The sequence below is a fragment of the Coccinella septempunctata genome, chromosome 1, assembly GCF_907165205.1.
Source record: "Coccinella septempunctata chromosome 1, icCocSept1.1, whole genome shotgun sequence".
Classification (NCBI taxonomy): Eukaryota; Metazoa; Arthropoda; class Insecta; order Coleoptera; family Coccinellidae; genus Coccinella; species Coccinella septempunctata.
This window is the reverse complement of record NC_058189.1, coordinates 18,930,046-18,945,287: the sequence shown is the minus strand read 5'-3', so window position 1 is coordinate 18,945,287 and position 15,242 is coordinate 18,930,046. Positions and strand designations below refer to the sequence as shown.

General features: G+C 32.9%; 1 protein-coding gene across 1 annotated transcript; it reads right to left on the bottom strand.

The window, feature by feature from the left end:
* Positions 1–13,051: 13,051 nt before the first annotated feature.
* LOC123322883 (THAP domain-containing protein 1-like) lies at positions 13,052–13,431 on the bottom strand. The gene is made up of 2 exons (XM_044910952.1): positions 13,290–13,431; positions 13,052–13,167 (listed from the first exon to the last, which is right to left on the bottom strand). Exons 1-2 carry the CDS (start codon positions 13,429–13,431, stop codon positions 13,052–13,054), a joined length of 258 nt encoding a protein of 85 aa, XP_044766887.1.
* Positions 13,432–15,242: the final 1,811 nt, after the last annotated feature.

The window sequence follows — 15,242 nt, the reverse complement described above, 5'->3', positions numbered from 1 at the left end:
TCCTATTAATGCATTATTGTCATGGGTAGTCGAACATAGAAGTATTCAGCAGCTTCCCAAATTATTTTTTTATTTGTATGTCGCATTGATTTCTGTAGTACCTAGCGGGTGAATTGAGAAGATATGAATTGTGGAGATTGCAGAAAAATTATGATGGTTAGAGAGTAATCAATATATCTATGTACTACAACTCCAGCCTCCACCAGCTCCTCACATTCTTTAACAGATATTGTAGGGAACGATATCAATGTGATTTAATCAAAATGTCACAACTCGAATATGCCCTCTATGAACTTCTCGAATTGTTCGATCGGCCGCATAAATATCAACATTCCGATATGAACATAGAAAATTTATAAGGTTTCAAATTTGACTATATAGGTATCATAGAAATCATAATATAAAACGTGCGTTCAAAAAAATCCGTCGTCAAGTAGGCTATGAAATTTAGAAGGTTGATGTTCGGTGGCTGAACGTATGTCCTTCCTTGAATTACTTCATCTTCCCAAAATGTAAACAATGTTGACCTTAACCTATATATCGTAATTTTGTACGGAAAGTGGAAAGGCACTTTTTAGAAAAGGTTTCTTGTAAATTTCACCCAACGTGCGAAAAGCATTTCTTTCATTGAGTAAGATGACAAGAATCCAAGCAATCTGAGGAGGTTAAAAAAATTCTTCGTAAAATTTTAAGCGTCCACTATTTTCATATGTAAGAGACATGAATTTTGAATTGATAGGGTTATTATGTTTTTTATGTAAAAAGGTTCTAGCTACTTCAGTCATATGAATAAATCACAGTAAGAATCTCAATATGTTTATTAATTCTCTATAAATATTGAATTCATTTGGCCATTTCTGATTCTGATAATCTAGCGGGTACTTTTTTTTCGCGTACTCTGCATACTGAAATCGTTATTAGGTCTCGGAAATGAATGAATTCTTTCAAACTCGGGGTGTTTATTCATTAGAAGATGATGAATACTATTTCAAAGATTTCTTATTTCTAGAATGTTGAGTTGTGAGTTCCAGCCGTAAAATGGATATTCGAAATATAATCGAAAATAGGTCTAAAAAATAAATGAAGGGTTTGAAATTCAGTGTACGTAATTAAAAAGCATTATTGAACGATATTCCGAGAGCTTTTTCATTTGCAGCTCTTGGAAGGGTGAATTTCACTCCCTCTTCTCAGAGTCCACAAAATGATTCGAAAATAGGTCTAAAAAATGAATTAAGGGCTTGAAATTCGGTTTACATATTTATAAAGCACTATTAAACGACATTCCGAGAGATTTTCCATTTGCAAGACTTGGAAGGGTTGATTTTACCCCCTCCTCTGGGAGTCCACAGAGTGAATCGAAAATAGGTCTAAAAAATGAATAAAGGGTTTGAAATTCCGTTTATGTATTGAAGAACCCTCAAGGAACGATATTCCAAGAGCTGTTTTTAGTTGCAAAACTTGGAAGGGTGAATTTAACTCCTATTTCTCATAATAAAAAAACATCGAAAATCGAGTCGAAAATAGGTCTCAAAAATGAATAAAGGGTTTGAAATTCGGTGTATGTATTAATGAACTCTCAAGGAACGATATTCCAAGAGCTTTTTCATTTGCAGAACTTGAAAGGGTGAATTTAACCCCTATTACTCATAATAAAAGAAACATCGAAAATAGGTCTCGAAAATGAATAAAGGGTTTGAAATTCGGTGTATGTATTTATAAACCTTCATGGAACGATATTCCGAGAGCTTTTTTATTTGCAAGACTTGGAAGGGTGAATTTCAACCCCCATTGTCAGAGTCCACAAAATAAATTGAAAATAGGTCTACAAAATGAATAAAGGGTTTGAAACTCGGTGTATGTATTTATAAACCCTCAAGGAGCGATATTCAAGGGGCTTTTTCATTTGCAGGACTTGAAAAGGTGAATTTCACCCCTTTCTCTGGGAGTCCACAGAATAAATCGAAAATAGGTCTGAAAAAATGAATGAAGGGTTTGAAATTCGGTGTATGTATTCATAAACCCTCAAGAAACGATATTTCAAGAGCTTTTTCATTTGCAGGACTTGGAAGGGTGAATTTCACTCCCTCTTCTCAGAGTCCACAAAATATTTCGAAAATAGGTTTAAAAAATGATTAAGGGTTTGAAATTCGGTGTATGTATTAATGAACCTTCAAGGAACGATATTCCAAGAGCTTTTTCATTTGCAGGACTTGAAAGGGTGAATTTCTCCCCCTCTCCTCAGAGTCCACATAATAATTCGAAAAGAGGTCTGAAAATTGAATAAAGGGTTTGAAATTCGATGTATGTATTCATAAACCCTCAAGGAACGATATTCCAAGAGCTTTTTTATTTGCAGGATATGGAAGGGTGAATTATTACATTATATTTTTCTATCTACACGTAAATTTGCCACTTCCCTCAAGAATAAAAACTTCGACTCACCTCATTACTATCAAATATATGCACCACACACTGGAACTAGAACTAGACACTATGTTTCAAAAGTAGTTCAACAAGCTAAAGCCAAAATATTCACAAATTTACCAAATATGTCGAGTCCACTTCAAAATCCACTGATTACAGATTAATGAGTTTCTCTTAGATATTCTGTTCTGATTTTATATTTCACTGTGTGTCACTCAAATGCAACTCAAAAAATGAATGTTTCGGTCTTCGGGACGAAATTTCCAGAGTAAAAAAAGGAATAATTATGAGAGGGCGGAACATCTGGGTTTGTCACACTCAGTACCTAAGTACCTACTCTCAATGAGAGCCGAGACCGACATGGCAGCAATACAAGGGTATATCTTTGCATATACCTTCCTGTTATTTCCAACATCCCTTATTTAAAGTACAATGGACTTCCATAAAATGTTGAGAAATGAATAATTATGGATACACGAAAATGACACATCCAGTTGTCGTACAGAAAAGTTGTTAAATTTAAAATGCTTATTTCCAAAATTTTCAATTTAGGGAATGAATATTTTAATTTTGGGGATTTTGTTATGGTTCGAGTTTTCCCAAAGGAATATTGTTTAGTTTAGTTTGTTCAATGAGTATTAGAACCTAGAAGAAATTTTTGTTAATTCATAAGAAATTCATTCAACATAGATGCTGTGTTAGGATGGCATGGAAACATAAAAAAATATAGAAAGTTGTCAGTCGGGAATTTTAGAAAAGTCAGTTGAGAATTAAATGTTTTCGATAAGTTGCGATTCCGTTGATTTGAATAACAAGTTTATGTACAAAATAAATAAAGGTGTAATAAACGGGAGAATTTATTTTATAAATTAATTTGTCTGACACCAAACATATCAATCGCAAACTTACCGAAAAATCCTGGAACTCTTCAGTGTATAGCGACAGCTGTCTTCACCAATCTTTGACGGAGATGGTTAGTGAAGGCATTCTGTTCGAAATGCCCTTCGCAAATTTTTCTGTATATCAATTGTTTTTCATCCATATCTGAAAATATGATGAATATTAGTTTTTGATTCGATATGACAGCAGTAAATTAATCAAAAAGTTTATCACGTCAGTAATTACCCGGAGTGAAAACAATGTTTATGAATAAAACGATTACCTACCTAAAAGCTCGGTATTTCCAGAATGCTGAATCCACTTTCGACAACGTTCTTCTTCTTTCACTGGAAATCTGAAATATGTGATGGATTTCTCAGTGGATATTTTCTTAGAACATCCAACATATGTGCACATTACTGTAGACATTTTCCCTAAAAAAATAATTAAATTCGCAGAATCCAATTTCTAAATCCAGGATAAACACGCAAGCTAGTCATATTTCCACATTCGTTTTTTGAAATGAGAAAAATTATACTAATTGTACGGAACTAGTGAAAAAGTTTGTGGGCAACTCTTCCGGATTTCCGGACCAATTCAAACAATTAAGTGTAGCATGTTGAACAATTAATGTGAGTGTACCTTGATGGGAATTAGGAAGGTGAAAAAAATACAAATCATCGTGAATAGAAACGAAAAACGACAACACACACAGAAAAAAAAACAAATCAACATGAATATAATAAAACAGACAATTGCAGAGACACGATACGCACTGAGACACACTTACCAAAGTCAAATTATGCTTTCAAAAAATAGATGGTACATCTTTTAGCCCTGAAGAAGCGTCAATATATGTTGCGAAACGTTGGAATTAGCTAAGATTTGCTGATTTTTTTCACCTTCCTAATTCCCATAAACGTACACTTACATGAGGTTGAGAGGAAGTGAGCTTTTAAGTTTTAAACAATTAATGTTGATGTTCACTCACCTTATTTTCGATAGATATCACAGAACACAAATAATAGATATACTGAAGATTTCTTGATAATTTTTCACAAGACACACACTATTCAACGATAGGGTTCAAAATGAAACTCATATTTTATCGAATTCTCCTTTTATTTAAATACACCCCTCTTTTTTCATCATCAATACCTGAAATTTACAAAATATGTCGAGTCCACTTCAAAATCCACTAATTACAGATTAATGAGTTTCTCTTAGATATTCTGTTCTGATTTTATATTTCACTGTGTGTCACTCAAATGCAACTCAAAAAATGAATGTTTCGGTCTTCCATACGAAATTTCCAGAGTAAAAAAAGGAATAATTATGAGAGGGCGGAACATCTGGGTTTGTCACACTCAGTACCTAAGTACCTACTCTCAATGAGAGCCGAGACCGACATGGCAGCAATACAAGGGTATATCTTTGCATATACCTTCCTGTTATTTCCAACATCCCTTATTTAAAGTACAATGGACTTCCATAAAATGTTGAGAAATGAATAATTATGGATACACGAAAATGACACATCCAGTTGTCGTACAGAAAAGTTGTTAAATTTAAAATGCTTATTTCCAAAATTTTCAATTTAGGGAATAAATATTTTAATTTTGGGGATTTTGTTATGGTTTGAGTTTTCCCAAAGGAATATTGTTTAGTTTAGTTTGTTCAATGAGTATTAGAACCTAGAAGAAATTTTTGTTAATTCATAAGAAATTCATTCATCATAGATGCTGTGTTAGGATGGCATGGAAACATAAAAAAATATAGAAAGTTGTCAGTCGGGAATTTTAGAAGAGTCAGTTGAGAATTAAATGTTTTCGATAAGTTGCGATTCCGTTGATTTGAATAACAAGTTTATGTACAAAATAAATAAGGGTGTAATAAACGGAAGAATTTATTTTATAAATTAATTAGTTTTAACAATCATCGAAATCGTAACTTATGAAACAGATAACAATTCATTCAATTAAATAAGTGACTTGTCTCAAAACTATTTCGACTGACTTTTCTAAAATTCCCGACTGACAACGTTCCATATTTTTTTTTTTCATGCCATCCTAACGCAGCATCTATGATGAATGAATTTCTTATGAATTAACAAAAATTTCTTCTAGGTTCCAATACTCATTGAACAAACTAAACGAAACAATATTATTTTGGGAAAACTCATACCAAAACAGTATATATTTATATCCAGATCCGAACATCCAAAAGATTCCTGGATAATTCACGTTGATCCAAAAATGTACGTTGAATGGACGTACACTAACGTACAATTTCTGATAGTACAATTAAGATCCAGATTTGTATATCCACAGGATGTCCAATAAGGGATGTTTATGGATGTTTGTACAACATCCCTTATTTAAAGAACAATGGACATCCATAAAACGTCCATTCATGAACGTACAGTAAATGTCCAGAAATGTACATCCATTGGACTTCCATATAAGGTCCGTGGACGTTTGTACTTCATTTGGATATAAAATGGACGTCCATTGGACGTCATGTGCTGTATGGGTTTCACCCCTATTACTCATAATAAAAAAAACATCGAAAATGGGTCTCAAAAATGAATAAAGGGTTTGAAATTACGTGTATGTATTTATAAACCTTCAAAGAACGATATTCCTAGTCCACAGAATAAATCGAAAATATTTTGTGGACTCTGAGAAGGGGGGGTTAAATTCACCTTTCCAAGTCCTGCAAATGAAAAAGCTATTGGAATATCGTTTCTTGAGGGTTTATAAATACATATTCTACCGAATTCCAAAGCCTTTATTCATTTTTTAGACCTATTTTCGATTTATTATGCGGACTCTGAGAATAGGGGGTGAAATTCACCCTTCCAAGTCCTGCAAATAAAAAAAACCTCTTGGAATATCGTTATATAGTGCCTTATAAATATGCAAACCGAATTTCAAACCCTTTATCCATTTTTTAGACCGATTTTCGAAATATTTTGTGGACTCTGAGATGAGGGGTTGAAAGTCACCCTTCCAAGTCTTGCAAATCAAAAAGCTGTCGGAATATCGTTCAATAGTGTTTTTTTATTACGTACACTGAATTTCAAACCATTTATTCATTTTTTAGACCTATTTTCGATTATATTTCGAATATCCATTTCACGGCTGGAACTCACACTTCAACATTCTAGGAATACAAAATCTTTGAAATAGTATTTATGATATTCTAATGAATGAGCACTCTGAGTTTGAAAGAATTCATTCATTTCCGAGACCTAATAACGATTTCAGTATGCACAGTACGCGAAAAAAAAAGTACCCGACGCCACTGGTCAAACGGCCGCTAGATCTGAAGTGGCTGCTAAGTTAACACCGGTCCCTCTGCATAGGATGCGATCGACAGAATATTCAGAAATTCGGCAACGTTCTACTAGAAAATAAACTAATTATGCGCATTCGTATTAACGACCACTGTCAATTTTTCGCCGAATTTTTTACTACTGGATTTGCATTCTAGAGTAATAATATATAAAATGATTTCTATGATAGGTATCGATAGAAAATTTTTGCAATCAGGAATTCACATTCAATTCAAAATGTGGTCGACGGAAAAATCTTGTAATCAACTCGATCATTAATTGAGCGATGAATAATCTCGAACATTAAAATTAAAATATCTCAATCATTAATCGCTTTCATTAATAGCCTAGTTGATTAAATAACTAATTCACACGAAATGCCTCACTAAAAATAATCCTTGCCTGACACCAAACATATCAATCGCAAACTTACCGAAAAATCCTGGAACTCTTCAGTGTATAGCGACAGCTGTCTTCACCAATCTTTGACGGAGATGGTTAGTGAAGGCATTCTGTTCTGTATATCAATTGTTTTTCATCCATATCTGAAAATATCATGAATATTGGTTTTTGATTCGATATGACAGCAGTAAATCAATCAAAAAGTTTATCACGTCAGTAATTACCCGGAGTGAACACAATGTTTATGAATGAAACGATTACCTACCTAAAAGCTCGGTATTTCCAGAATGCAGAATCCACTTTCGACAACGTTGTTCATCTTTCACTGGAAATCTGAAATATGTGATGGATTTCTCGGTGGATATTTTCTTAGAACATCCAACATATGTGCACATTACTGTAGACATTTTCCCTAAAAAAAAAGTTAAATTCGCAGAATCCAATTTCTAAATCCAGGATAAACCCGCAAGCTAGTCATATTTCCACATTCGTTTTTTGAAATGAGAAAAATTATACTAATTGTACGGAACTAGTGAAAAAGTTTGTGGGCAACTCTTCCGGATTTCCGGACCAATTTAAACAATTAAGTGTAGCATGTTAAACAATTAATGTGAGTGTACCTTGATGGGAATTAGGAAGGTGAAAAAAATACAGATCATCGTGAATAAAAACGAAAAACGACAACACACACAGAAAAAAACACAAATCAACATGAATATAATAAAACAGACAATTGCAGAGTCACGATACGCACTGAGACACACTTACCAAAGTCAAATTATGCTTTCAAAAAATAGATGGTACATCTTTTAGCCCTGAAGAAGCGACAATATATGTTGCGAAACGTTGGAATTAGCTAAGATTTGCTGATTTTTTTCATCTTCCTAATTCCCATAAACGTACACTTACATGAGGTTGAGAGGAAGTGAGCTTTTAAGTTTTAAACAATTAATGTTGATGTTCACTCACCTTATTTTCGATAGATATCACAGAACACAAATGATAGATATACAGAAGATTTCTTGATAATTTTTCACAAGACACACACTATTCAACGATAGGGTTCAAAATGAAACTCATATTTTATCGAATTCTCCTTTTATTTAAATACACCCCTCTTTTTTCATCATCATTACCTGAAATTTTGAGGGGGTAAGGAGTACAACTGTCTAATTCCTGGTTTATAGGTGTAGGTATAATTTCCAAGAATTCAATTATATTGAACAACGGAAATTTTTATTGCTTTATACATGGCTCAAATAAGGCCGGCGAAACACAATTTTAGAAGAATGTTTGCATAAAATAGGCCTTTCATAACGACAGAGTTGATGACATGTATTTTACCTGAATATTTCCGAACTACTCTGAACCAGACTATTCTGGGTTATTTCTGTTGTATTTTCTTGAGAAATTCATATTATTCGAAGGAAAGAAACAAATTGTAAAAGACGAGAGTCTTCTTAAAGTACTTCTGTGAATAAATGGCAGAAACTTTGAGACTCGCTTCCTCGATGAAAATAACTAAGGGTACATCATATAATATTTTTTCGAAATCGCCAGCCTTCCAAAACACTATTAGAAAGTGATGACGATTTAACTCTGTACATAATGTGAAGCACTATGTAGTTGTTTTTCGCATATTTTTTTCAACCCCTCATCTCCATTAACGATATTCTTATTCACCACGTGATTTTTCGTAAGGAAGATATTTCAAAAATTCTCTTTCTCATAATTCTTAATTTTTTTAATTCTGAAGAAAATTTTTTCAGGAAAATTTCGATACATATTATCATTGAGAATACTTAAAGATATTATTTCGTTTAAAAAAGCAGGAGTTGCCAGGGACGTTATTCTTGTAACAGAATATTTGGAATGGTGATAAGGGCCTTCTCGACAATAGAAGCAATAAACTTTCAACTTTTATTAGTAATTGATAACTTCTCGGTTTAAGGAACTGGATGAAAACACTTTGGACTCTTAGAGCGACGTTTCGGCGTTATATTTCGCCTTCCTCAGGCTACAATTATAAAAGAAATCAAAAAGACATCAATACATGGACGATTATGTGGCTAGAACAAACTTATATCGATATCTACATAAACAGATTACAGGAACTATTACAAATTTTTTAAAATTTAGGTTGTTTAATCAACTTTACAAAAAATTCAATGTTTGGAGACTGACTAGATTGTATTGAAATCAAAAACATCATCGCCCATAATCTCTTACCTAAGAAATCCTTTATTCTTCAAGGAAGAACCAGTCAATGGAAAAGTCATAAAAAATAAAACGTAATAGCAATAAATGCTTAGAGGGCTCGGTAAATACTTGAGATTTTCTTGGTAATCTATTCATAGTAAATCCAACAATCAACTAAACAGAGAGACCGGCGGGCGAGTTATCACATTGAACATATGAAATTCTTACTACCAAAACACAATTAGGAAACACTACACAGGGGTATTCATCGACTATCTAACGAGGTTTATATATATATTATTAAGGGTGGAAGTATCAGATTGAACATTGACGTTGTCTGTTGTTTTCTTGATGAAGATCATCTCTTTGAAAATTCTCTTGTCCAAATTATTTTCTCTAGATAGAATCTCAGGTTCCTCAAAATCGAAAATATGACCTGTATCTCTATGATGAAATGACAAACCCGTACTAAAATTGCCACTCTTGCAATCGTTTTCATGTTGCTTCATTCTATTTTTGAGATATTGTTTAGTTTGACCCACATATGAAGACTGACAACTTTTGCAGTTAACTTTATAAATTAAATTGGATTGTAACATTTTAGGGGTGAGGTCTTTTAACTTAGAAAAAAAGTTCTTAATTGTTTTCCTGTAATAGCAAACAATACGGACACCGCTGCTAGACAGTGCATGGATAAGTTGCTTCGTCAACATCGGGATAAAAATAAGTTTAAATGTTTTTTTAGATGGTGTAGCTTCATTGTTTTCTGGAGCGTTAACTGGATTATTGACGGATGAGGCGTAAAAAATATTATTGATTAAAGATTTGGGGTAACCGTTCTCACGTAACATTTTTGAGAAAAAATTAAAATTCTTCATGTGGAAACTGGGATGGCTGAGATTCAAGATTTTTTGCCTGATGTTTTTTATTATTGATATTTTATGCTTAAATTCATGAAACGACTTGTAGTGAAGTTTTCTTCCAGAAGCTGTTGGCTTTTGATAAATGTCAAAAATAACTTTGTTGTTTTCTTTAATAAGTATTAAATCCAAAAAGGGTATGGTACCGTTGTTCTCTACTTCGTATGTAAATCTTAAATCTTGATGAAATGAATTGAACAATTCTAACATTACTTGAATCTTATCACCAGGTATGGCCATGATAATGTCATCTACGTAAATGTATAGAAACGGGATAAGGAAATCTACCTGAGAACAGACATACAAAAGAAGTGCGTTCATGTTTATCTCAGCAAAAATCGGCGAGGCAGGGTTACCCATAGCAGATCCTTTATTTTGTGCAAAGAATTGTCCACCGTATTGGAAATAACTGTTGTGGAATATGAAATCAACAATATCAGTTAGCTGATTCTTTGATAACACTGTAAATGTGCTTAATTCACTCCAACTGTTCTCTATGATCTCAAGGAGTTTTTCCCTTGGAATACTCGTGAATAGGGAAACTACATCAAAGCTTACCAGTATGTACCCACTAGGTATTGTGACGTCTTTCAATTTCGAAACTAAATCTGAAGAGTTTTGTATTATGAACTTAAATGATGGTCGTAGTTTTGCTAAAATATCTGCCACAAACTTAGAGATTTTTAGTGTGGGTGAATTAATGCATGAAACTATGGGTCTCAGAGGTCTGCAGTCTTTATGTATCTTGACGAGACCATAAAATTTTGGAGCAACTGAATTGTAAGTGTGAAGGGCTTTAGATTGTACCTCTGTGATAAAGGAGTTGGATTTCATCTTTTTGACGATGTTATTGCATTTCGTCTGTATTGAACTGGTAGGATCATGTCGTAATTTAGTGTAAGTGGATGAATCTGACAACAACTCTTCCATTTTAGTATTGTACTCGTCTTTATTAATTATTACCACCTTGTTTCCTTTATCTGAATTAGTAACCAACATCCTATCTCTATAAGTGTTAAGGAAATGTTTGGTGTAAGAACTTAACTTTAGAAAATATTTGGTAAAATAATTTATGTTTGTTGTGTGTTGGAGTTTGTTAAGAAAATTGTGGATAATGTTACATGTTCTTGCTCTTAGGCCGTTTTTTTGATCGTTGTTGAGGTGGGATTGAGACTTTTTCGCTCTAAGAGTCCAAAGTGTTTTCATCCAGTTCCTTAAACCGAGAAGTTATCAATTACTGAATTCTGGAAGGAACGAGAACTATCCACAAACATTTCAACTTTTATGTTTTATGACACTTTATGGCCCCCCCTGTTCAAGACGGTCCGGTAACGATCGAGCAGATTGGAATATCTTGATTTTGCCTTATTTGTTTGTTCTTGTTAGAGGTGAAGAATAATTCTGTTTTAATTGCTTGATGTCTTATATGAAGTGATTCAATATTAAAGGTTATATGATTGTTTTTTAATCCGTTGGAATTTACGATTGTTCTCATTCTCTTCGGAGAAACTTTGAACACAAAAATTCTATATAGAAAGACAGCTTTAGTTTAGTATATGTACTTCTGAACATTGAGTGTATTAATCGAATACTCAAAGCTTCGAATGAAATTATCTTATGATCCTGAAATAGATATCAATTGAAATTTCTGATGAACACTCTGAAAAAAGTATAATTGTGATTTAGAAATAAAGAGTAGAATTTTTGTCACGAAAATAACCTTAATTTGCTTCGGAGTAAGATTTTTTGTCTTGAATTAATTGTACAAAACACAGTGTTGAACATATACGGGGTGTTGAACAATTTGATAGGTCCAGAACTTTTAGGGGTATATTTCCTGAATAATTTTAGTTAAAAATTTTCATATAAAAATAGGCACGCAAAAGCTTAGTTGCGGACGATTTCCAAATTTTGAGAGGGTATCAAAAAACCTTGAATTTCTCTTCAATTGTTTTTCAGTTATGCGATTTCCAGTCAACATTCTCCTTATTCGAAAATAGGTCATAATTGCTCATAACTGAATTATAGATTCATATCAAATCTGCAAACTCTATTCGAAAAACGTTTTACAAAAACTGGCTGGCTGACTGATTTTTCCTATAAATATGTCAATATCATCACATGTGTCACTCAAAATGACTTAAACACAGAGTTGCCAAACTGGAATATAGTATGACTGGTGGCGCCACGAAACACTTTGATAAGGTCAATATTATAGTATTTATGAGATACATATCCGGACACTTACAACACGCCTCCTTAAATCTATAATATTGATCCTTTACATGAAATTTTAAAACACATTTCAAGAAAATTAAACCAATCCTAACTCCACTCTGTTTTTTAAAAACTTATTCTTATTTTTGGGTTCATATGAATAGGGAGTGGTGAAATGGATAATCCAAATACCTGATAATAGTTTTACTTATGCTCATTCTTATCTAAACTTTTATTCAACATGTCTGCTAAATTAAATTTAGACTTCATCTTTACAATATCAATCACACCCTTCTTGCATAAACTAATTATGCGCATTCGTATTAACGACCACTGTCAATTTTTCGCCGAATTTTTTACTACTGGATTTGCATTCTAGAGTAATAATATATAAAATGATTTCTATGATAGGTATCGATAGAAAATTTTTGCAATCAGGAATTCACATTCAATTCAAAATGTGGTCGACGGAAAAATCTTGTAATCAACTCGATCATTAATTGAGCGATGAATAATCTCGAACATTAAAATTAAAATATCTCAATCATTAATCGCTTTCATTAATAGCCTAGTTGATTAAATAACTGATTCACACGAAATGCCTCACTAAAAATAATCCTTGCCTGACACCAAACATATCAATCGCAAACTTACCGAAAAATCCTGGAACTCCTCAGTGTATAGCGACAGCTGTCTTCACCAATCTTTGACGGAGATGGTTAGTGAAGGCATTCTGTTCGAAATGCCCTTCGCAAATTTTTCTGTATATCAATTGTTTTTCATCCATATCTGAAAATATGATGAATATTAGTTTTTGATTCGATATGACAGCAGTAAATTAATCAAAAAGTTTATCACGTCAGTAATTACCCGGAGTGAAAACAATGTTTATGAATAAAACGATTACCTACCTAAAAGCTCGGTATTTCCAGAATGCTGAATCCACTTTCGACAACGTTCTTCATCTTTCACTGGAAATCTGAAATATGTGATGGATTTCTCGGTGGATATTTTCTTAGAACATCCAACATATGTGCACATTACTGTAGACATTTTCCCTAAAAAAACAATTAAATTCGCAGAATCCAATTTCTAAATCCAGGATAAACACGCAAGCTAGTCATATTTCCACATTCGTTTTTTGAAATGAGAAAAATTATACTAATTGTACGGAACTAGTGAAAAAGTTTGTAGGCAACTCTTCCGGATGTCCGGACCAATTTAAACAATTAAGTGTAGCGTGTTAAACAATTAATCTAAGTGTACGTTAATGGGAATTAGGAAGGTGAAAAAAATACAGATCATCGTGAATAGAAACGAAAAACGACAACACACACAGAAAAAAAAACAAATCAACATGAATATAATAAAACAGACAATTGCAGAGTCACGATACGCACTGAGACACACTTACCAAAGTCAAATTATGCTTTCAAAAAATAGATGGTACATATTTTAGCCCTGAAGAAGCGACAATATATGTTGCGAAACGTTGGAATTAGCTAAGATTTGCTGATTTTTTTCACCGTCCTGATTCCCATAAACGTACACTTACATGAGGTTGAGAGGAAGTGAGCTTTTAAGTTTTAAACAAGTAATGTTGATGTTCACTCACCTTATTATCGATAGATATCACAGAACACAAATAAATAGATATACTGAAGATTTCTTGATAATTTTTCACAAGACACACAATACTCAACGGTAGGGTTCAAAATGAAACTCGTATTTATCGAATCCTCCTTTTATTTAAATACACCCCCCTTTTTTCATCATCATTACCTGAAATTTTGAGAGGGTAAGGAGTACAACTGTGTAATTCCTGGTTTATAGGTGTAGGTATAATTTCCAAGAATTCAATTATATTGAACAACGGAAATTTTTATTGCTTTATATATGGCTCAAATAAGGCCGGCGAAGCACAATTTTAGAAGAATATTTGCATAAAATAGGCCTTTCATAACAACAGAGTTGATGACATGTATTTTACGTGAATATTTCCGAACTACTCTGAATCAGACTATTCTGGTTTATTTCTGTTGTATTTTCTTGAGAAATTCATATTATTCGAAGGAAAGAAGACAAATTGTAGAAAACGAGAGTCTTCTTAAGTACGTCTGGGAATAAATGGCAGACTCGCTTTTTCGATGAAAATACATAACTAAGGGTACATCATATAATATTTTTTCGAAATTGCCACCCTTCCAAAACACTATTAGAAAGTGTTGACGATTTAACTCTGTACATAATGTGAAGCACTATGTAGTTGTTTTTCGCATATTTTTTTCAACCCCTCATCTCCATTAACGATATTCTTATTCACCACGTGATTTTTCTGCAATAAGTATTTTGTAAGGAAGATCATTCAAAAATTCTCTTTCTCATAATTCTTCATTTTTTGTATTCCGAAGAAAAATTTTTCTGGAGAATTTCGATACATATTATCATTGAGAATACTCAAAGATATTGTTTCGTTCAAAAAAGCAAGACTTGCCAGGCACGTTATTCTTGTAACAGAATATTTGGAATGGTGATTACGGCCTTCTCGACAATAGAAGCAATAAACTTTCAACTTTTATGTTTTATGACACTTTATGGCCCCCCCTGTTCAAAACGGTCCGGTAACGATCGATCTGATGATATCTTGATGTTGCCTTATTTGATTGTTCTTGTTAGAGGTGAAGAATAATTCTGTTTTAATTGCTTGATGTCTTATATGAAGTGATTCAATATTCAAGGTTATATGATTGTTTTTTAATCCGTTGGAATATACGATAGTTCTCATTCTCTTCGGAGAAACTTTGAACACAAAAATTCTATATAGAAAGACAGCTTTAGTTTAGTATATGTACTTCTGAACATTG

What these genes read in the sequence shown, in the direction of transcription:
- LOC123322883 (XM_044910952.1), bottom strand. Translation starts at nt 13,431, where the DNA reads ATGTCTACAGTAATGTGCACATATGTTGGATGTTCTAAGAAAATATCC. An exon ending in TGGAAATACCGAGCTTTTAG is followed by an intron (nt 13,168 to 13,289) that starts GTAGGTAATCGT and finishes TCATATTTTCAG; the next exon opens with ATATGGATGAAAAACAATTG.